The sequence below is a fragment of the Dipodomys merriami genome, unplaced genomic scaffold, assembly GCF_024711535.1.
Source record: "Dipodomys merriami isolate MVZ:Mamm:240054 unplaced genomic scaffold, mDipMer1.0.p SCAF_24, whole genome shotgun sequence".
Taxonomy (NCBI): domain Eukaryota; kingdom Metazoa; phylum Chordata; class Mammalia; order Rodentia; family Heteromyidae; genus Dipodomys; species Dipodomys merriami.
The window spans coordinates 7295230-7320390 of record NW_027203826.1 but is presented as its reverse complement, the minus strand read 5'-3'; the positions used below and the strand labels follow the sequence as shown (position 1 = coordinate 7320390).

Here is a 25161-nt window from a genome sequence, read left to right as displayed (position 1 = left end):
TTGAAATCTGTTCTACATTTACCTATCAATATATGCTCTAAGACACTGTGATATGGCAGGGACCATGCTTTCAGGAAGTAAACCTATCCCCAAAGACTTATTGTGTCTTTGCTCTTTTCAAGCTCACAACTCACATTAGAATTTCCAGGATGCTCTCTCTCTCTGTCTCTCTCTCTGTCTCTCTGTCTCTCTGTCTCTCTGTCTCTCTGTCTCTCTCTCTGTCTCTCTGTCTCTCTGTCTCTGTCTCTGTCTGTCTGTCTGTCTCTCTCTCTCTCTCTCTCTCTCTCTCTCTCTCTCTCTCTCTCACACACACACACACACACACACACACACAGAGGACTTTACCATAATTTTAGTCTACAGTGAACTCATTGGGACATAAGGGATTATGACTTCTGCATATTACCCACTCATGAGACAACAAGTTTTTAATAGGTGAAACAGGAATAACCAAAATGATAAATGCCCAACTATTATTCACAGTTCTCTATCATTGTTGAAGTATTTTCTCTTTAAGTTCATGTGAAATAACTAAAGAAAACGGCATTTTTACAAAATCTCTACCAAAATCTGTCTAATGGGAAACTTAGAATTAAGACAATTGTGGAAACATGTTTTGGGGGTCACACAAAGGGGGGGGGGTCACACAAACAGAAGGAAGAAGGGAAGCAAATGCAGTTATTATATTCAACATACATTATGTAAAAACTGTATTACGTAACATGAGAGCAGGATGGGAGGGGGAGAAATGGAGGAGCGCATGGGAGGGGTAACATTTATCAAAAAGAATCATACTCAGAACCTGACTGATAAAACTGCACCCTCTTTGTATAACAACTTAACAATAAAATCTTTGAAAAAAATAATGATGGGATAGCTCTGGGAAGTTCTCTGCAGCTTTCTTACTTTGTTCTCAGTAATATTTGCACTTACTTTGAGATTTCCTTGGGCAGTATTCACAGGCTGGCCATCTTTTAACCATGTAATGGATGGGTTTGGAATGCCATTGGCTATGCACTGCAAGGTAACAGGCTTGTGTTTTACCACAGTCATTTCAGAAAGTCCTGAAGACTTGATTGTTGGAGGAACTAGAGAGAGAAAATAAAAAAGCATCATCAAGGGGATTAAACTGTATTAAATTACATATGAATAAATTTAGAAAGAAAAAATAAAACCTTACTTCAAAAAATGGTGAAGTAATTTCATCACAAACTTAAGAACTTTTAGCAATTTTAAATATCACTTGCTTGTCAACTACAGATTTCTAATTGTCCAAAGAATAAGCAAAATGTACATCTGGCTACATCAATCTATCACGGCTGTTTGGTTTAAACTTATGGTGTGTTTTCCCAATCAATAATGACTGTACACTTTTCTGAACTAACTCATTAAATCAGGTTGTGACTCCTATAATATTTATGCCACATGACTTCACTCCCAGCAAGGTTGACTGAACCTGAAATGGCGGCTTGATTTAAGCTGGGTGGGCCAGGCTCTCTCTCAAGAAGTTGGAACTAAGACTGAGAAACAGGATTATCCATATTCCATCACAGGACATTGGGCACAAAAAAATCCCACAAAAATCCCAAACCATGATTAAAACAAGTCTACAGAGACAGAAAAAAGGAATGAAACTGAGATTCACAGACTTCTTCTGGTGGCTTCCAAATGGCTCTCCAATCCCTGGGTCCATTCCCTTCTTTCTCAAGTTTTGCCGGCAAGCAAGACATCTAATACTCTGGCAGAGACTTGTTCCTGTCATCAGATTAATGGTTGTAACCCAAATGTGCCAGTTCTGTGAATGTGCTTATGTTCCCTAGATCTTGTAATTACACCCTCAGTCTCAGCTTCTGGAAAGTTCTACATTCACCATCACTCTTAAATGCTGACACAACCCATTAAATTGGAATTTGCTGCCTGTCTCTTCAATCTTACTTAGTCTCAGTCTTCAGACTGCAGCACTCTACATGGAATACACTTCCTCAAATGTAAACTCTGTCTCTATTTATTCACATGATACTTCTTTGTTGAATGACTAAGGGAATCTCAAGTTTGTCTTCATAATAGAAATTCACACCTTTCACACTACTTTCAACAACTCAACATGTATCCAGATGACTGGGATACAAGCTGAAGTAGATTTAAAAAAATAACACTGAGGTGAACTGCCAATGTGACTCCCGTCCCTTCTGATACATACCATGTACAGTCACTTCAAATTCTTTCCTGTGGTTTCCAGCCATATTGGATGCCACACACTGATATAGGCCTGTGTCTGACACCTGAGCCTGAGTAATAACCAGTTTGCGTCCATTTAGTAAAATCTTGAACCCATCTGTTTCATCAATTAGATGACCATCTTTCAGCCACCTATAGAAAAATAAAAGAATTCTGGGCATGTATATAACTTTTATATGTGTATACATATAAGTTCTGCTCTATTTTGAATTTATGTCATTTCCCAATTATTCAATCTGTAAAATAAATTATGAATGACAAAGAGAAGAAGGAAATATGGCCTAACATATAAAGTGGCATATTGCTGGAATAACTATGTATTGAGTTCTTTATTTTTCTAATCATTTTAGGTTATAGAAGGGGCAAATGACCCTAAGCATCATTGACTTCAATACTTAACTAACATTAACTGCACAGTCTAAAAACATCTATATGAAATCACATAATTTTATATATTTTAAGTTTTTTGAGCTACAATTTTCTGTTTAGGTTAATTTCTCTTGGTGGTACTGGAGTTTGAACTGAGGATCTTGTGCTTTCTAGACAAGCACTTTATTGCTGAGCTCTAGCTCTTTTTTGCACTGGTTAATTTTGAGGCATTGGCTGGACCACAATCTTCCTTTTTAATAAATTCCCAGAATAGTTGAGTGAACAACCATGTTCAGCATGTTTCTGTTGATATCGAGTCTCTATGAGTTTTTATTCCAAGTTGGCCTGGAATTTCAATCTTCTTGTACTTAAATTCCGATGTAGCTAGGATGACAGGTATGTATTACCATGTCCAGCTGTTGATTAAGAAGGGGTCATGTGTATTTGAGCAGGCTGGCCTCAAACTATGATACTCCCAATCTCAGCCTTTCAAGTAGCTAGGATTACAAGTGTGAGCCACTGGTGCCCAGCTTCCACTTAGGTTTTAATCATGTGTGAATATATCTCATTCACCTAGTTTCCCAATTCTTCCTTTGCATATCCCATCCCATTTTTGTATGCAGTGCAAATGTTAAGCATATCGTCTTCTGTCCCTCTGTCTGTTATCCTTTTTACTTTCTAATTTGTTAAGCATTTCAGTACTTCAAGAAGAGCTAACAATAATGCTTGATAACCTGTCTCTCTCAATTCACGATATCATTTTGAATTGGATTTCAGTGGGTCATGCTTGTCTGTAATCCTAGATACCTAGGAGGCTGAGATCTGAGGTTCATGGCTCAAAGCAATCCAGGAAAATTGATGAGATTCTTATCTACAACTAAGCACCTAAACTCTGGAAGTAGAGGTATGGCTCAAGTGGTAGTATGCTAACCTTAAGCACAAAAGGCTCAAAGACAGTGCCTAGGCCCCAAGTTCAAACCCCAGTACCAGCATTTTAAAAAAGTAGTATCTACAATGATATAAAGGAATGTCTCAAGTTGAAGAAATTAAGGCACTCTTTGAGTACCACATAGAAGTTTCTTTGTGTGTGTGGGGGGGGGGGCTACATGACCATATAAAATGATGATAATTGAAATGAACTCCAAGGCATGGAAACAACAGGTTTGTTTGTTTTATTTGTCAGCCTTGATATCGCCAATGTACTATATCTAGTTCTTTCTTCTTATTTTATTTCATTTTTCTTTTTCCATTGGTTTTATTCCTGGAAATCTCTGTTTTTGATTCTGATACCTTCCATCTTGTATATGTATAAATAAATATATATATATATATATATATATATATATATATATATATATATCTGATTGGGAGAAGGGAAGGAAGGGGAATAACAAAATGCAGAAAGAAGTACAAAAGATGACCTGTTGCAAGGACACTCACAGGACCAGGGCACTATGTCAGAAATGACCTTTACAACTTCGTGAGTGGGGAGTAGTGGGAATAGGGGGAGGGAAGGGACAGTGGGAGAACAACAATGGAGTAGGTAACAGTGTTCAATGAGAAATGTACTTTACTCATGTAAATGTAATTCCTCTGTACAGCATCTTTACAATAAAATAAAATTAAAAATATGTAAGAGGAATATGGTTTTACTTTGAATTTTACATGGCATAGCCTTTCCAAAGAGTTTTAATGATTTCAGAACACCTAGCAAAACAGAAGTGTTTTGAAGACATACCAAAACCCTTACATGATAGTTGGTGGAGGTGAGCCTGTCACATGACAATCCAGCTCCAGTAGGTTATTAACCAAAACAATGAAGTATGATATTTCATCTCCTCCCTCTACAGCTGGTGGCACTACAGAACAGCAGGAATGGACGTGAAAAGAGGAAAGACACATCATTACATCAAACACTGATAAACAGCAGATTAGAAAGTTGATAATTACTATAGCCTTTGGGTATGTGAAGGAAATTTGATTGATAGGTATTAGAAATACATTTTGTAACAGGCACTAACCAGGATCATTGCATATACTTAGGATGTAGTAGACACTTTTCTCTAGTTAGCACTATGATGTTACTGATGCCATGTGAATATAGTCAATTCATATTATACATCGCTTGTTTTCATAAGAAAAAGACAGGGGAACCCTTCCTCCTCCAAAATTAGGTCATGTATTTAAAAAATCCTTCAATATGCAAAGACATAGAGACTCAAGGTTGCAAAGAAATTTCTGAATGTCCAGAGTGTTTCCCAATAGTGTTCAGGATGAGTGCTTGTGGCTCACTGCAATCAGATGTTGTCATGATTTAAGAATGGAAGCAAAATTAGTAAAAGGATTAGGCTCTGGTAGCTCACACCTGTGAGCCTCCTAGATATTCAGGAGGGTGAGGTCTGAGGATTGCTGTTTGAAGCCAACTAAGGCAGGAAAGTCTGTAAGACTCCTATCTCCAATTAACCACAAACAGCAAGAGGTAGACCTGTGGCTTGAGTGGTACAGTGCTAGCCTTGAGCAAAAATTAAAATAAAATGTGGTCAGAGACAACACCCAGGTCTTGAGTTCAAGCCCCAGAACTCAGGACTGGCATGTGTGTGTATGTGTATGTGTGCACACATTTGCGTGCACACATTTGCATGCATGTGCATGCACACACACACACACACACACACACACACACACACACACACAACAGTGTATGTGTAAGATCCATGTGAGATTTAGATCATGGGTCAAGATGTGAAGTCTACCTCCTAGAAATGTGCAGTCCAGAGGCGAACTAGAAATTACATGTTATCTTAGATTGGTTCATATTACATGAACAAAATTTAGTATACAGTACACTAATTAGGTTTTTCCGTGATTCTGAGAATCCAGGCAATTACACTTTTAATTACCTAAGACATCAACTTCATATTTGATTTCTTTTTCGCCTGCCACACTGGTAGCCACACATATGTATTGCCCACGATCGACTTCTAAGGCACTCAAGATTTCAAGTTTCTTCCCACCAGCTTCTATGCGAATCTTGTCACTGGCTTTCACTGGTACACCATCTTTTAACCAAGTGAGGGCAGGAGCAGGGTTGCCAGCTGCTTTACACTCCAAGGTCAAGGGCTGAGTGAGGATAACTTGCTTATTCAAAGGGGTGGCCAAGTCACCTTCAATTATTGGAGGAACTAGGCAGAAAAAAAAGGTGATATTTCAGGTAATTCTTTAGGCAGTCATAAAATATATATCCTAATGACAAAATGGGAAGATTTCCTTCTCCTATAGCTTGATCATAGAAACTGGCTATGTATTCATCTTCTCGTAAGCTACGGAGGTAAGAATTTCTTGGTTCTACTGGTTTGAAACTATTAAAACTATTCTGGAATACTTTGTACTGTGAAAAGACATAGAAAAGTTACGGAAACAGCCCAGATACCCTTCAATGGACAAATGTGTGTATACATACATACATACATACATACATATATGAATTGCTTTTGTTTGTTTTTTGTTGGTCGTGGGTCTTGAACTCTGCGCTTGGGCACTGTCCCTGTGCTCTTCAGCTCAAGGCAAGCATTCTACCGCTTGAGCCACAGCGCCACTTCTGGTTTTCTAGTGGTTTATTGGAGATAAGAGTCTCATGGACATTCCTGCCTGGGTTGGCTTTGAACCACGATCCTCAGATCTCAGCCTCCTGAGTAGCTAGGATTACAGGCATGAGCCACTGGTGCCCAGCTATGTATGTGTTTATATGTGTGTATCACATTATACACACACAAGATGGAATTTTACTCATCAGGAAAAATGGTATTATTGATATGTCATTTATAGGGATAGAGATAGACCTTGAAAAATTATGTTAAGTACATCAGGCTCAGAGAGACAAAGGGCATGTGTTTTCATTCATATATGGAAGTGAGATCTAAATCATAAATATATGTGTAAACCTACACTGGGTCATATGCATATATATGCAAATGTTTTAATTAAAATATGGATATGTACAGGAAGATACCAGTGGTGTTCCTCCTTTGAACAACTTACATTTTAATGAAATTAATACCAGGAGGAGGCCTAAACGTGTTGTTTTTGGGCAAGGTAAAGTCAAGGAGAAAGAGGACAAATGAGAGAAAGGAAGGGTGAGTGAATGCAGTCATAATATTCAATGTACATATGAGAAAAATGGCATCAGGAATATTGGGGGATGGGAAAGGTTGAAAGGCATGTGGGAGAATGGTAGCAGGGATATCCTTGATCAATATTAATTCTACTCACAAAGTGACATGATGAATTGAAATACCTTTGTACTGATAACAAACTTAAAAGAGGCATCATGGAAAATAATATCACTCCTAACAACTTGCTTACCTTCGTTGCAAGAATCTAATGGTCCAGATGCTTCCAGTCCCACGGGCATAATTTTGTTGAATAACTGAACAACTTGTTAATCACCTTAGCTTTAATCAATATTTTTCTAGAGCATAACAAAATGTTCCAAATCTCATCCATGCAACTTAAAGAAATCCCACCCATTCTTTATTATGAACAGATTGGATGTTGGCATATCAGAAAGCATCATTAGAAGGGTAATCATTGGGTTATCTATTTTTCCTTACCATAGATGTCAACATGAAATGACTTTTCTGCAGTTCCAGCAACATTGGTTACATGACATGTATATGTTGCTGAATCAGAGACCTGCGCTTGTGGAATATGAAGGAACTGCCCTTTATCAACATAGAGTGCTTGTGAGTTGGATATAATCATCTGGCCGTCCTTATACCAAGTAATCACAGGCACTGGAAGGCCCCTCGCTTCACATTCCAGTTTAATCACACTGTTGATCAATGCTGATATTTCAGTGGTAACATTCCCTCCTTTAATACTAGGTGGAACTGTAAAAGATTTCAGAACAAAAAACAAATCTAAGTTGTCAAGCTCTTCAATGCTATAGAGGTTCAGTAATGTGTTTAAAGTAAATACAAATTAGACAGGAAGTCTGTGAATTATCTGCTGAGAACAAATTGTCTGTCTGGTCAAAATAAACTAGATTACGTCCCTTTACACTCCCACCCCAATATCGCCAATTTGGAGTATCAGATTTCAGTAAAAACCATAAGTTACTCATTATTTCAGGGACTCACTGAAGTCTACTAGCTTATGTTTGAGTAACTAAGAAAGTGCTATTTCACAAACAAAGCAAACAAGATAAAACCTTGCAATAAACAGCCATAGTATGGTTGGAATCAGGAAAGGGAACAGGAATGTCGGATGTCCAATGGCATGCCCTCTCTTCATGAAACATGAAAGATCCAGGTCTAAGTGTTTTCATCACGGGCTACTGGTAACAGCTGTAGATTCTTTTGTTTTTACTTCTTATCTTTTTTGAACTGCCTATAGTCCATTCATTCAACTGAACTCATGTAACTGGCCACGTGTATATTTCACAATTGACTGCACTCATTCATGTCTGGCCTCTCACACCACCCAAGCACTGGGTTTTGCAAGCACCCAAGTTGCTCAGTTTGATAGATGTATTGAATATGGTCATTCCAGCATTATGCTATAATTGTACAAATTTTCAAGAAATCAAATGGCATGTGTCTGAATTTGAATGTCTTAATATAATGTTGATGAATGTTTACAAATAGAATATCCTATAGAATGTTTCTCTTATGTGTAGAATTCTCTAAGTTTTCTTTTTTAAGAGAACTGGGAGTTGAATTTAGTGTTTTGTGCTTATTAAATAGATGCTTCAGCAATTTCCCCCAGCCGATGTTCTTATTTCCTATCAATTTTCTTCCCCCCTCCCACCATCTATTCACCCTTTTACATTGCTTCTGCTTTTTCCTTATTCCAATACAATGTGTTTTTATTTATATGTGCACTGGTCTACTGGCATCATCTTCATGTCTGTGTGCAAGTAAGGAGAAGGAACAAATCTATCCTAGTGTGAAACATATTCTCAAACTGAACTCTGTAAACCCAAGTCCAATTAACAATGTATGGCATCTGTTTCAATTTTTCCCCATTTTTGGAATGAAAGCATTTTCACAAATGAAGTAATGAAGGTATAAGGAAGCACTGGAGGGTTAGCCAGAGAGGAAATGGCATTGTTTCCTAAATTATCAAATTAGAAGGTCAGAGTATTTCAATGCTTTTCATCTCAGACAATCTCAAAAGCTTTCTTTTTTAGGTGCCTAGGGACATCATCCAGAATGAATGAGTGGATCAGCAATGAAAGAATCTAAGTCCCATAGAAATAAGATTCTTACCCAATCACCAAGATGTATTCATCACAAACCCTGGCAACAATCCAGAAGTGGTAGAGAAGACTACTCAGCCAAGCAGGGAAGTATAATACTTCTAGTTTAAATGACTGTCTCTAGGTAAGGGTCAGTGGTAACAGTAATATTTTTGTTTAGCTTGGGATTTCTATAATCTTTCAGTAATGTTACCTTTTTATAGGACATGTTTTTCATAACTGATTTCTTCTGTTGATTTCTATTTACAGGAATAAATGATTTTAAAAGACTGCATTAAATATAACTTCTTTTATTCAACATGGCTACTCAAATGTATATAAAAATACTAACATTTAAAAAAGACCCTTGTCCATGGTATGGCTAGTGAAGATCTTCTCCCAATCTGTGGGCTTTCTATTGATCTTGCTAGCTATGTCCTTTGCCATGCAGAAGCTCTGCAGCTTCATGCAACCTTTCTTTGATTTGTTGTTTCTGGGTCTCTATTAAGGAAATTTCGGCCTGGGCCAAGGAGACCTAGGGTTTCTCCTATTCCCGACTGTGATGTTTTCAGGGTGTCTGCTTTGACTCCGAGGTCTTTGATCCATTTCGATTTGATTCTGGTGCAGGGTGATATATAAGGATCTAGCTTTGGTTTTCTACAGGTGAATAACCAATTTTGCCAGCACCATTTACTGAAGAGGCTGTCTTTCTTCCATTCTATCTTTTTAGCTCCCTTATTGAAGATTAGGTGGCTATAGGTCTGTGGGTTAATTTCTGGGTTTTCAATTCTATTCCATTGGTCCTCAGGTCCGAAGCAGAAAAGGCCAAAAGCTATGTATATATGACCATATAAAATGATGTTAAGCAAAATGAACCCCAAGACAGGGACACAAATATCTTCTTTCTTGCTTGCTATTGTTTCTAACATATTTATAATGTACCATGTGATTTTGTTGTTGCTTTCTATATTCCTCCCCCATGATATAACCCCTGTTTTCACTGTATTTGATGTCAGTGCCTTGAATTTTGTATATACACTTTTCTAATTCGGGGAGGGGAAGGGAAAAAACAAAATGCTTAAATAAGGATACAGTTGACCCATGCATTGTAACAATGAGATTTACAAAACACTATGTTGAAAATGAACTTTATAACTTGGGGGGGGGGGGGGTGGGGCATGGGAGGGAAGGGATGGTAGGGGAAAGACAAATGAGGAGGCAACAATGCCCAATAGGAAATGTACTCATTACCTTGCTCATGTAACTGTAACCCCTCTGTACATCATTTTTACAATAAAAAGTACAAAACAAGGAGAGATTAGGAATTCAATTAAGTTACATAGAAATCAAAATAGAGTCTACGTGAATTTTAGGTTTTAAGATCATGTGAAAGTTGATAGGCTCCGGTGGCTCATACCTATAATCCTAGCTACTCAAGGGGCTGAGATCTGAGGATTGCAGTTCAAAGCCAGCCCAAGCAGAAAAATCTGTGAGATTCTTATCTCCAATAAGTCACCAGAAAACTGGAAATGGCACTGTGGCTCAGGTGATAGAGTGTTAGCCTTGAGCTGAATATATCAGGGACAGCACCCAAACCCAGAGTTCAAGCCCCACAACCAATCAAAAAAAAAGATTATGTAAAAATCCAACAGATAATTATAAATTCACATGATATGGATTATTCTAAAAAAAGTAATCCATATGTCTAACATTTTACCAGTGCAGTAGCACTATTACATCATCACTACAATTATCTCCATTTAATATTGAGAAAACCAAAGCTCAGAGTGAAGAAATTTATCCCAAGTTAGTAAGTGGCATACCACAAGTCTGTTCCTCCAAAATGCCTAAATTCATCTTAAGTACTCAATCAGAACTGTCTAACAGAACAAAATACAAACCATAGATGCAAGTTTAATTTTTCTAGTAGTTGTGTAAAAAGGCAATATATTTCAGTACATATAATTAACATGAAATTACTAATTTGCTAGATTTTTTTAATCATACCAAGTATTTGGTATTGGATTTGTGAGCTGGATATAGCTAGATGACTGTCCTTATACTGCATAACCACAGGCATTGGGGGAGTCCCCTTGTTTCACATTCCAGTTTAATTACACATGATTACAACTGATTTGTATTTTATTACAGCATAATTTGGACTAGCAGTCACATTTGGTCAGTAGCCACCATATTGGATTATTGAGTGCTAGGCTATTCATTTGTTTCGCAAACAAAAAAGTTGCTGTACTAGACAATGAAGTAGGGAATATGTTCATAAGAACATCATATGAAGTGGAGATTCATTGAAAGATAAGCAAATATCAGTAAATGCTATAAAGAAAATGAATGAGCATAACATAATAGAGCATGGCTAAGTGACTACACAAGGATCTTATTCTGAAGGATCTTTTTTTTTGTGGGGAGGAGGGGTTGTATGGCTTGAACTCTGAGCCTGGGCGCTATGCCTCAGCTCTTCAGCTCAAGGCAAGCACTCTACCACTTGAGCCACAGTGCCACTTCCTGAAGGATCTAAATTTTCTTTGTGTATCACTCTCTATGGAAATGAAGAAGATGATGCAGTGAGTAGAAACCTGATAAACAACTCTGGTCTACAGAGTTTGTTTATTTCTCTATTATTTTTTATGTCTGCTAATATTCATCTGTCCACTTAAGGTTCTATTCATGAAAAAATGACTTTGAATGTCACCTTGTTTGGAGAATGTTAAATATTTTATTGAAAATGAAGACTGTATTGGTTCTGGTGGAATACAACAAAAAAGAAAAGCACCAATATATGAAAATTAAAATATTGCCACTTGAGGAAAACTTGATTGACAGATGGGGGAAAAGGCAGATAGGAAGGAGAGAAGAATGATGAAGTTGTGTATGTGATTGTTGTATACATAAATGGTTATATTGTACCCACATGTAGAACTATTTGAAGATAACAATAAAAAATAATTATGTGTGTGTGTGCACACATGCACACATGTGCGTGTATCTATTGTCCAGTACCAGTGGCTTACATTTGTAACCCTCCCTACTCAGGAGACTGGCATCTGAAAATCATGGTTTGAAGTCAGTCCAGGCAGACAAATGTGAGAGACTCTTATCTCCAATTAGCAGTTTAAAAAAAAAAAAGCCCAAAATGAAGTTGTGCTGCAAGTGGTAGAGCACTAGCTGTAAATAAAGTGTTGTGAAAGCCTGAGGCCTAGTACTGGCACTGTACGTGTGTGTGTCCCCATAATTAAGATAATGGCCTAGAAGGAATGAATGTAGAACAACTGAATTGTTTGTATACCGTGGACTTCAGTTTTTTATACATTTGTATAATTTTCAAAGTTTTTCCCACCTAGATTTCTAATGGTACAGATATTTGACTTATGTATGTACTAATCAACTAGGAAGTAGTTGATCTCATTAGTGGGATCATATAAAAATCAATACATTGCTTGACGATGTCCATATTTAATGGTAAAATATACAGTGGAACTGGATGTCATGTTCTAGTCTAAATCACTTGAAGACAGAGGCAAGCTCCTTCTGAAGTCAGTGGCATGTAACGAATTCAATAAGAAAGGAAAGAGAAGTAAGTGGTCTAAAACTCTGAGAGGTGTTAATCAACTTATCCTGAGAGGTGATCACAACAAAAGCATAAGGAGGTCATACATACTGTAGACAGTCAGCTTCATATCCTTGGCTTGCTTGCCAGCTGCGTTGGATACAATACATTGGTAGCGCCCCTTGTCACTTCTTCGTGTGTTCTTCAGGTGTAAAATTTGTCCTCTTTCTACAAGTTCAATGTTAGGATCTCCCAAGAATAAAGGCCTAGAAAAACAAATTCCATAGGTCTATTTTCATTTTCACACATTTCCTCTCTTATTAATTGCCTCAAAAACTGTTAAGTGGCATATGGTTAAAATATGAATCAAATTTAGTAAGAAAATTACTAGGAAAAGGTCCATTTCTGCCAAGTTCTCAAACTTGTTAGCATAAAGGTTTGAGAAGTATTCCCTGATAATGTTCTGAATCTTGGTTGTTTCTGTGGTGATGTTTCCATTCTCATCTCTGAGTTTATTTATTTGGGTGTGTTCTCTTCTTTTTCTGATAAGATTTGCTAAGGGTCTGTCTATTTTGTTAATTTTTTTGAAGAACCAACTCTTTGTTTTGTTGATTCTTTCTATGGGTTTTTTTTGGATTCTAATTCATTTAATTCAAAGAAACATAGGTCCCATGGTTTCCTTTATTTGCAATAACTAGTGTATGTCTGAGTCAAGCAGAAAAGGTCAGATAAGTTGATATTAGTGGAATGAACCCCAAGATAAGTATTCAAATGTTTTTTGTTTTTTTTTCCTTTCATGCAATTGTTTCTATCATGTGTATAAGATGATTTCTTTGTATGTCCCTTCCCACAGTATAACCCATACTTTCACTGTTTTTGATGTTGGTATAATTTGTGGAGGGGAAGGGAAAAAACAAATCGTTTAACTAGGGATACAGGTGGACCCATTGTAACAATAAGATGTACAAGTTGTTATGTAGAAAAATGAGCTTAACAACTTTGGTGGGGAGTGGGGAGAGGATGGGGTGGGGGGAGGGGAGGAGTATGGGAAGGGATGGGAAGGGGAAACAAGGAGGAGGCAACAATGCTTGATAAGAAATGTACTCATGATCTTGCCCATGTAATTATAACCCCTCTGTACGGTATTCTCACAATAAAAATAAATAATTAATTAATTTAAAATAAAAGAAAATTGCAATGTAATTAGTATTCCCAATGAAAAGAACGAAATTTCAAACATTTACTAAAAAACCTTAGATCATGATCATTTTGAAACAAAGTTTTCCCATTGTAACATTCAATCATTACATGATAGTAATATAATACCAGAAGGTTGTTTCCTTATTCTTTTTTCCTTTTCTTCTTCCTTCCTTCCCTCCCTCCTTCCTTCCTTCCTTCCTTCCTTCATTCATTCCTTTCTTCCTTCCTTCCTTCCTTCCTTCTTCCTTCTTTCCTTCCTGTCTTTCCCAACCTCCCTTCCTTCCTTCCTTTTTTCTTTTTCTCCTTTTTTCTAGTACTAAGTTTGGAACTCTTGTAACTGTCTCAGCTTTTTTGCCCACAGCTGGTATTCTACCACTTGATTCATGCCTCCAGCCCAATATTTTGCTGATTAATTGGAAATGTCCAGCTAATTTGGGAGAAAAAGGGCCTTAGAAACTTTTGAACAAGATCCTCTTGATCTTAGCATTGGCCACATTTTAATATTTGAAATATCATGGTTATTGATGTTTGTTGTATCCTAAGAATCATCTTTTAAGTCCATTAATGTTTCAGGAAGACCGTCAAACCAAGATGAATCATCACAGCCATTTTCATGTAGGTAAATCCCTTGAGATCTGCAGTCTGGGAATCATAAGACTGCTCTACTATGGTTTCTTTATGTCCAGATACAGCCCTAGCTTAAGTATTGATCTTCAGTTTATAGCCACAAGCACATTATCTTTTATAGTACCCTAATCCCATGCAAAATGATAGTCACCTGTGTGTATGAATCTTGACTTTTGTCACTGCTAGTCTTGGAATAGAGAATTTAAATGTACAATAGGTTTGAATTCTTCTGTTTCTAAATATTTTCCCAATATTTAGAAAGGGCTTTGTTATTCCTAAGAATGAAAGATACTAAAAGAATTCCAGGCTGTTTTTAGTAATACTGATTTTATTTAATTATTAAATGAACACAAAGGATTAAAGTAATTAAGTGGGAGGAACTCCACACACATATGGACATCTGTTTCCTGGCAACTAGGTCCTGAAAATAAATACAGAAAAGATACTCACTTCCCATCCTTGAACCAGTGGATAACAGGAAAGGGAGTGCCTTTGACCAGGCATTCAAGGGTGGTGTTGTGGGTGAAGACAACAGAGACTTCATTTGGTAAATTGGCACCTAGTATGGTGGGTGGAACTTGAACAAAGACATTTATCATGAAAATCTATGACTGAGCACAAAAAGTTAGGGAGAAAGAACAGATGGTCAATGATTTCTATAGTATATTAAGAATATCTTAATGTTAAAAACACAGTATCACCCAATAATCCCTTTACACATCACATCTGTATACCCAAGTGTTCAATTTAAGAGAAGAAATATATTCATTGGACACTTGGTAGTAGGAAAATTATGAAAAGGAACCATAATAGAATCAAAGACATACTGAACTTGCATGCAAAATAAGGCTTTGATTTTAGTTGGACAGCTAGTGTCTCATGCCTATAATCCTATCTACTCAGGAATCTGAGATCTGAAGATCAGGGTTCAAGCCAACACAGGCAGGAAAGGCCATGAGACTCTGATCTTCAATGAATCAATGAATAACCAGAAAGCCAGAAATGAAGATGTGGCTCAAGTGACAGAGTCTTATCTTTGAGCAAAAATAACTCAAGGACAACACCCAGACCTTGAGTTCAAAACTCAAAAAAAGAAAAAAAAGAGCTTAGATTTTAAATTGGTAGTGATAGCCACATAAAGCAGTGTTTTAGAAAATGAATTTTCAACCAGTCTTAAAATGTTCAAGTTGTCCATCTTATATGTCTCTTTTGGAGGACTCCTTTGCTAAAATTGGTATAAGGTTTCAATTGGGAATGTGTGTGGTAATCCAATTGGTATTTTAAGTCCACACAGCTACTGAGTGAAAAACAGATCAGGGTGACAAAGAATGGATGCCCAAGGATAGTTAGGAGGCTATTTTCAGTATTTATTTTGCTTACAAATGATGACATATTTCCACAATGGGATAAAGTGGATGTGAAGGAATCAGGTAAGTTTCAGGAATTGTGGACAGCGTAGTAGAAAGAAGACACACAGGCTCCTGAAGAAGCAAGTAGATGGATGATGGCCTAGGGCACTCAGAGGGGTTTCTAAAACCTACCAGAACACATACTCACTGGGATCTTACTGTTTGATTACCAATAAGGTATTGGATGATATACAACTGAGATATTCAAATCAAGAGCTAGGTGTGGTAGTACACATCTCTAATCCCAGCATTTAGAAGGCTAAGTAAGGAGATTGAAGATAGTGTATTTCAGACTATCTACATAGTAAGAGTTTCAAAAAGACAAAAATAAGTGAATAAGAATATAATATTTTAAAAGATACCAAAGAGAATACTTGGTATCTATTCCTAAAGGTTATGCAAAAACTAGGAAATAAAATGGAAATTTGAGAGTCATCACCATACAGATAGAATTCAGTCATGAGAAGGAATAAGTGTCAAGAGGAAAAATCATACGATGAGATTAACGACAAGGTATTACTTTATCTCTTTATGTAGCCTACACTTAAATAAATATAACAATGGTAATTTGGTTAAAAAATGAGAAGTACCTCATGCTTTGAGGAGACAAAAGAAATATCATTTTTCATATATATGACTACTTATTTTTATGAATGCTAACTTTAATGTAGACCTCAATTCCACTAGTGAATTAGAAATTATCTGGCCATTTTGATGAGTAAAGTATTGAAAAGGGAGAAAGTCATCTTATCACAAAATAAATGTTTAAATGTCAAATACGACATCACTAAAATTACAAAATTTTAAATCTATGAGTCACCATGAAAATATTTGATATATTAGAGGTGACTCACTGTCCAAAATTTCTCTCTCCCTATTTTCAGACTTCTCTTTCCTTATTTTAATCAGTATCTATTTAGATACAACAATTAAAATGCAGAGAAAGTGACCTTCTTTGGTTCAAGTACAATCTTCCAACTAGAATATGTCCACAACATGAGTGCATATCATCTAACTACTCGTATAAATGACTAAATCTGTGTGTGTGTGAGCTACTTCCAATAGAAGTGTTTTCTTCTCATTTACCAGAAAAATTGACCTGAGTAATATTTCACTACTTGATACAACATAGTATCATTTCTGGGTATGTAAAAATTTGGGATATATGACCCAAAGATAGCTCTGAGATAAAAATACTAAAGCATTCTGCACCAAATGGTGCTGGTTAGTCAAAATTAAAGAAAACATAGTAATAGAGTGAAACAAATGGTATTTCTTCTATCAACTTATTTTTTTCCTCTGTCTCTCTTTGATCATAGTCAATTCTATTCCATGTCAGAAAGGATTCTGGATTGTACTTTTTTTGTTTTATTGTTTTTTAAAGAATGTTTTCCTTACCTAGAACATCAATACTAAAGTACTTCTGAGAGGTGCCCGCAATGTTAGTTGCCTTGCAGGAATATCTTCCTGCATCCTCTGCAGTGGTTTTGAAGAGTTTTAGTGTCTTTCCATTGTTCACAATCTGAATAGTGTTGCTTTCGGTCACCTTAAAGAAACAAAATGGTTGGTGTCATTTCTAATCTTAATAAAAATTCATAATAAAAATTGAAAAACATGCTTGTAATACTCTTACTACAAAGAAACCCACATCTGGGCGATCCATTTAAGTGCAGAGTTAAGGAGATACCTGTACTGAGATGTCTTTATTTACCTGGATGCCATCTTTATACCATGTTATGATGGGAGATGGGGTACCTTCCACTTCACAAAAGAGACTAGCCAGCTGGTTTAGTAACACCGACACATTTGTCACATGATCTTTGTCTTTAATCCCTGGCGGAACTGCGAAAGAGAGGAATCGTGACTAGTTTTATAATAAATGTTATTTGTCAGCTTCCCTTTGAAGTCCCTTCAGAAGCAATTTCAGAGACACAAAATGGTTAGAAAAGTTAGGTGTATTTAGACATGTGTTTTATCATAAATTGAAAAGTCTTAACCAATATATTGATTGATAAAAATCTTTTATGGAAAGTTTTACTTTATTATTTCAGAGTTGGAGGAAATTTGTAGAAGAATTTCATATACTGTTAAAAAGACAAGCTGTTAGCTAGGGTTTTTTTTGGGTCACATGGGACTCATTAGTGATGAGAGAAATCAAATACCAAACAAATTTTAAAATGTACATATGCTTTTATGTATGGAAAATAGCATATGGACAGGATTTCATGTCAGAGGGTTCCTTACAATAACAAACAACTGGTGATAACCTTTAGGCTCATCATTAGTAGAAAAAGGTTAAATAAAGTATGCATAACAGATGGATGCTATGGATAAAATAAGGATCTTGATAATTCACAAGATAGAACTGATCTAGGTATGTTCTTTTATATATGTATTTTTCATAGTTACAAGAGAGTAAAATATTACATATTTACATTTCTTTATATATTTATATTCCAAAATATATTTGTATTCTTAAAATGACTGAGATGTCTCTCTGCCTATGTCTGTCTCTATCTTTGCCTCTCTCTCACACACACACATACATGCAAACACACACACACACTTATATATAAATACGCACACGTGTGCGTGCGTGCACACACACACACACATACACACACATAAATGTATGAGTGCACAAAGTCAAATATTTTCCTTACCTATAACAGAATCAGATCAAATGGATCAGCTCAGGGTAAGGATAACTTTATTATTTTGTCATTCTCTACCATTCAAGTTTCAATTGATGTAAAAACCGTAATCAAAAATTACATGAAACTTTAAATGCAATTAAAAATGCACTCAGACCACCAGTGTTTTGTTTTACTAGTACCTAGTCATAGTAATATTAAAAATACACTGAGAAATAATACAAATATTAAAAAATTTACAAGCTGCCACATATGTATTTGTCTGATTTTAGGATTCTTCATCCTTACCATGGATTTTGAGGTTGTATTTTTTTTCTGTGGTTCCAGCCTCATTCATCGCCACACAGATGTATTCCCCATTGTCATGTGGTGTAACAGAAGCAATGACAAACAGTGTGCCATTTTCCAAGATAGATATACCAGGCTCTCTGCCTGTCAACTCTCTACCATTGCGTAACCATTTGATGGTTGGTTTAGGAGTACCTAAATAAGAAATCAACACCTTTTTAAACAACAAAATTAGAAATCATCGTTAAATATCAAGTTCATTATGGCTAGATATAATTTTTCTGGACTATAATTTGTACCCTTAGATATTATACTACTTTTAAAATACTTCTTTTGACATGGAAATATGAGAAGATTATGGTCCTTTTGCTTATGATTTGGAATCAGTCTTGGGATCTGCACTTTGTACTTTAAAGTTTTCTCAAAGTTGTTTTTATCAATACATTCAGATGAGAATGAGCAAAGGATTTTCGTGTTGTCTTAATAGTGGTAGATTTAAAGAAAAACTATTTCATCAAATTGATGTAGGGAGAGTAAAATAAAGCCAGTAAAAACATGGTATTGTCACAGGAATATATTGCAAAGATTTCCTAATCAATTAGTTTGCATAAAGGATATACAGAAGTTATGTTTCATAATTCACTGTATAAACATGCCTGATACAATACACATAAAAACTTGTATACAATGTTTATATTCTGGAGATATCATCTGTCAAATAAGAGATAATAGCTTAATTTTTGAAAAATAAGTGAAGATGGCTGAGACCTTTAATCCTATCTGTTCAGAAGGCTGAGATATGGGGATCTTGGTTCAAGACCAGCTCAGGCAGGCAGACAAGTCTGAGATATATTCATCTTCAATTGACCAGCAAAAAGGCAGAACTGGAGGCATAGCTTAAGTGGGAGAGCAGAAAGTCAGCCAGAAGCAAAAAATGTTGAGTGAGAGCTTGAAATCCTGAGTTTAAGCACCCATACCAGCACCCATACCAAGAAGGGAAGGAAAGAAGGAGGGAAGAAGCGAGGGGATTATATGACAGATGTGTTCACAGGTAAAGATGACAAGTCTATACTGAAGTATACAGCTAAGCTAAAAACAAAGCTAGAAATAAATACTAACTTGATGCTAATGATGTATTTATTTTCCCAACAATGTACTAGGAACTATTCTAAGCACTTTAAAATATTGCTTAATTCTTAAAGGTAAATTAAAACTTTACATAAAGCCAATTTTGTTTCATAAAACAGTATATATCTTAGTTTAAAATATAATATATTAATGGATGAACATATAATCTAGACTAAAACAATAAAAAATGGCAGAAACACATTGAATGTCTCCTTGAAGCTACAGTCAAGTTGAGTTAACATCTGATCAATGTTGAGTATGTAAATCATATTTATGGGATCCATTTTAATGTGCTCAGGAATGAGGAAAGGAATGCAAAAGGGATAGATACTTTTCCTGTCCATGATATTAAGGAAAAAAAAGAGTTGTAATAATTTCCTTTCATCCCACTCATTCTTTTTATACACTTCTATACACTTTCATTAAAATTTAGACAGCAAACCTAATATTTTAGACTTAAGATTTCATTAATCTCTAGAGTAATACCTGCAAATGAATCAACCAAAGAAAGTAGCATAACTATAATCAAAATGGAATTCACTGCAAAAGACAGGGATACATTCTCTGGCACCAATGGGTCATATCTGTAACCCTTAGCAACTCAGGAGACTGAGATCTGAGGACTATGGGTTAATGTTAGCTCAGAGAGACAAATAAGAGACACTCTTATTTCTAATCAACCAGCAAAAAGCCAGAAGTGGAGGTATGACTCAAGTGGTAGAGTTACAGGCTTGAGCAGAAGAGCTAAGCCTGGAGGAGGCCTGGAGTTCAAACCTTACTACCTTTACACAGATGCACATGTTTAGATGCTCACATGCACATACACACACACACACACACACACACACACACACACACACACACACAAGGATTAAGTTATTGTAATACTTTGAACTTAATTACATTCCAGATGAAGATGAGGAACTAAGAAGAGATTGTTTTGATTTTTTTGTGTGTGACAGTCCTGGGGCTTTAACTCAGAGCCCGAGTTTTGTCCCTGAGCCTCTCTATGCTCAAGACTAGCACTCTACCACTTGAACCACAGCACCACTTCCAGCTTTGCTGAGTAGTTTATTGGAGATAAGAGTCTCATGGACTTTCTTCCTGACCTGGCTTCAAACTGCAATCCTCAGATCTCATCCTCCTGAATAGCTAGGATTACAGGTGTGAACCACTGGCACCCAGCTTGTTTTGATTTTTTTGAAATAGAAAAGGGAAGGCAAAATAGGAATTCAGCTTGAGAGTGAAGCCTCAGGTAGTTAAAAGCAAGGACAATAGTGTTCAGGTAGACAAAGCCCAGGGTACTGAGGGCCTTCAGCACCTTCTTGGACTCATACTGCCCTAACTTTCACTGGCTTTATGAATAGTAACTCAGGCAGTGATGCTGTGGTTCAAATGGTAGAGTGCTAGCCTTGAACAAAAGAAGCTCAGGAGTGCCCAGGCCCTGAGTTCAAGCCCCAGGACTGCCAAAAAAAAAAGAATAGTAACTCATAACTTTGTAGAGGTCTGAAAAGTTCTTTAAAGTTAGGTTCCTTTTAATATTTATTGGAAGTAATCATTGCAGTTTGGTACTGTAGAGAGATGCAAACTCTTGCTACAGAAGGTAAAAGCACCAGAAGGGTGTTGGATTGCTGCTGTCTTAGGGAACAATCACTAAACAACATGCAGGGGTGGCGAGGTGCCTGCCACCTGCAGCCCTCCAGGAGTTATGCACAGAACACTGGCTGTGCATTGCCAAACTACAAATCCTGCTTGACTTACTGTGGATGAATGCATTCATGGAGAAAACATGTCCTTCATCTTATATTTGGCATGCCAAGGAAGGATGACACAGACAGTGCCTCTTCCGTGTCCACTTGAGGAGAGAGAACAATTTCTGGACAGGAAAGTGGTAGAATAGAAAGCCTAGAACTATGGGCATGAGAAACATCCCCAAGAGTCAAGTTCCAACCTAGTTTCAGAATAAACAGTTGAGAGTAGACTAGAAAAAGAGCTTTTATTTATGTTTTTAAAGTAACTATAACGAATAAGTGGATAATTCTAATTGATACCTCTGACTAATTGAGATAAAGCCGGAATATTTTGAATAACTCTGTAACATCTTAAAAAGAACTTGTCAAACAGAATGAAATAAGTAGCAGGAAGTACATGACATTCATATCAGATTCGGTACATTTAAGAGCTCTCTATTGAAAGAAATAAAACGCCTTGGAGGGAGAAAGCATTTATTCAAAGAGCTGATGTTTAAGTCAAGCATGGTGGCTCAAGTCTGGAATCCTCGCTACATGGGTGGCAGACATTAGGGAGATTGTGGTTCTACGCCAGACCACAGAAAATTAGTTCTCAAAACTCCATCTCAATGAAAGACTGAGTAAAGTGGTATATACTTATCTCAGCTACCAAGAAAGCATAATGGCTGGACGCCCTGGTGCATGCATGCTCCCCAGTGATGCAGGCAGAAAAGTATAAGAAGGATGCCCATGTCAGCCAGGGCATAAAGTGAGATTCTACCTCAAAATAATCAGTGGGAAAAGTGATTGGAAGCATGGCTCAAGTGGCAAATATGAGGCTCTGGGTTCAAGCCCTAATACCACCACCTAAAAAAGAAGTGCTATTGCGTGGAAGAAGGGAGAATTTCCATTATGCTCAACTTGTCTAACTGGGATTGACAAATGGAATTTTATCCAGATAATTTTTGGGGTTGCAATGAAGACTTTTAGAATAATCAAACATTACATCAAGGCCTTTACTTCCAAGGATTACTTACCTTTCACAGGACAGGGAAATGTGATTCGTTCATTAGCCAGTCTTTCTTGGAATGGAGTGTCAAAAGGAGGTTCTAGATCTTCCATTCTAGGTGGCTCTATTACAAAAATAAATGCATTACCACAGATGATCCTTAGACAATTAAAATTCTGCTTGCTGAGGCATCATCGATCACTTTCATTGCCGAGTTGGTCAGCCTCACCATATATATTTCTTACGTCATAAAATCACCTTGAACATGTAGCGTTATGTCTGCCTCATCACGGCCTGCTATGTTAGTAGCAGCACACGTATACACGCCTGCATCTGAGAGCATGGCCTGGTCAATGCTTAAAGTTCCATCTGGATTGCTGACACGCTGCCCTCCATCAACCAGCACCGTCCTTCCACCTTTAAGCCAGGTGATCACAGGAGGCGGTGACCCTTGGGTACTACAGGGCATGTCCACTCTTTGGCCGACTTGGATTTTTATATATTTAGGACCACGCTGTATCTTCGGAGGAACTGGAATCGATAATTGAGGGTTAATAACTTGACGTTCAGAATTATTCCAAAATAATTACAGTTATGTGAATGATCTGGAAACTAATATCATGTCTCGGCTCTCCTGTTATTCTCTCTCTTAATTGTACTCAGATATATGCTGTTGTTTTAATTATTGAATATTGTTTGCTTTTTACTCAATAAACAAATACACTATAACAATAAAAAATAATTCAACTTTCAAAAATTCCTTTGTTCTCTCATTCTGCATGAAAGAGTGGAGCAACCTCCAGATTGTGTCCTTTACTAGCTGTATTAGTTAGAGTATACTTCCTGAACTCAAGACACTAGTACACTGCAAAAATGTGTAGAATACATATAAAGCTCCTAGTTCCAAATTTGAGGAATAATAGCAAGTGTGTAAAGCTGCTAAGTTGCCTTAAATTTACAAATAACATTTTAAAGGCCTGTAAAATGACACTTCATATAATTTGTATAGCATAAGAAAATAAAACAAAAAGCATTTCTCTCCCTGTACTCACATTTGGTTCTCTTTGTGGAAGACTTACACAGCAAAAAGAGCATTTATAAGGCCTCTTGCTTTATAAGAAGAAAATCATTCAAAGTCTGCCAATTTCTCCTTTTCTACTTTAACAATAAGGTAGTTTGTCAAAACACTTGCAAAGATTCTTAGCTTTTGCATACATATACTGCACATATACAGTCAAATTGAAGCACAAGGGAAAGATTAGAATTTATGTAATCAACAACTTTAAAAGTCTGACTCTTTGTCCTTTTTCTTTAACTTAATATTTACTGGATACTTTCTAAAAGTTGACACTCACAATAATCTCATACCTGACTGTGACTGTGATACTGTGACTACATTTTACAAAAGTGAAAACTAAAGATAGGAACAGCTAATTGGTCTGCTTAATTCACAGAACTGGTAAACGACAGAAATGGAATCTTATGTCAAACCCTGAAATGAATATAATACAATTATGGTGATCAATCTGAAAGTCAAACCAGATCAATTCTTCTGAGAAGGTATCTTTTGATATTGGATCTCTGACATCTACAGGTACTCAATGAATGATTGAATGAATGGATGGATGGATGGATGAATGAATGAATGATTAGAAAGGGATGTGATAAGTTGAAGAAATAAAGCACACTAACTAGAGAGTTAGGGAGTTAGGGTTTTTTCTCTTCAAAGCTCTTTAAAAACTATAAAATTAGTACTTGGGAATCCAAGCTAATTTCAAACACATTTATTTTCCGATGGATATCTACAGTAATAATAATGATTGTGGATATTGAGAGAAACTTGGATCCAAAAATTTAAGGAGATTTGTAAAAGGAAAAAAGAGGGGGATGTTACTTATAAATACCAGATAAAAATTTCAGAGTAAATAAAAACTATCATAAATTGCCTATTTGAGAAGACTTTGTCATAATCACTGCATCTACAACATGGAGACTAATAATTAATAAACAAGGATTTTAGGTTTCCCTGTGGCCAGTCCACAGAGCCAGCCTGGACCCTCAATTTAATACTTACCATGGACACTTAATTTAACAGTTTGAGTCACGTTGCCAGCAATGTTTGTAGCCACACAAAGATACAGACCACTGTCTGAAATGCGGGTTTCAGTGATCTTCATTGAACCAGAAGGGAGGAACGTGTGTCTAAAAGAAAACCCCATATATCAGACCACAGAATGTGAGCATTCAAACACCCTTATGCAGCTGCACTTTACTGTGCAAGTATTACTCAGAGAATGGTGTTTTCCATTTTTATATGATAGAACTGTGTCTTGCCCTTGTGAGGCAGGTGCTCTACCACTTGATCCATGTCTCTAGCCCCATTTGGGTTGATTATTTTAGAGGTAATGTCTTGAGTTTGCTGAGGTCGGCCTAGGCTATAATCTTCCTACTTGTGTTTTCCTGGGTCTCTGGGGTTGACAGGCACATGCTTCCTCCACAGTCAGGATAACAGGCATGGAACAATGTGCCCAGCCATTGGTTGAGATGGGAATCTCAGAAACTATGAACTCCTAGCTGGCCACAAACTGTGATTCCTCAGTCTCTACCTCCCAAGTAGTTAGGATTGAAGGCTTCAATCATCGTGCCTTCCATGTGAGTTTTGGAACTATCTTCCTATGTGTCCTGCACTGTAAAATTTTGAATTTT

General features: G+C 36.7%; 1 protein-coding gene across 1 annotated transcript in view; it reads right to left on the bottom strand.

Moving 5' to 3' along the window:
• Hmcn1 (hemicentin 1) overlaps positions 1-25161 on the bottom strand; it is a 438323-nt gene that overhangs the window by 158075 nt on the left and 255087 nt on the right. The window contains exons 23-35 of the mRNA XM_070034238.1: positions 24530-24657; positions 22714-22986; positions 22484-22579; positions 18589-18783; positions 17358-17488; positions 17045-17192; positions 14688-14814; positions 12522-12676; positions 7218-7496; positions 5508-5789; positions 4358-4466; positions 2201-2370; positions 934-1088 (exon numbers count right to left, since the gene is read on the bottom strand). Of these exons, the coding sequence (XP_069890339.1) occupies positions 934-1088; positions 2201-2370; positions 4358-4466; positions 5508-5789; positions 7218-7496; positions 12522-12676; positions 14688-14814; positions 17045-17192; positions 17358-17488; positions 18589-18783; positions 22484-22579; positions 22714-22986; positions 24530-24657 (2248 nt within the window). The remainder of the gene's footprint in view (positions 1-933; positions 1089-2200; positions 2371-4357; positions 4467-5507; positions 5790-7217; positions 7497-12521; positions 12677-14687; positions 14815-17044; positions 17193-17357; positions 17489-18588; positions 18784-22483; positions 22580-22713; positions 22987-24529; positions 24658-25161) is intronic.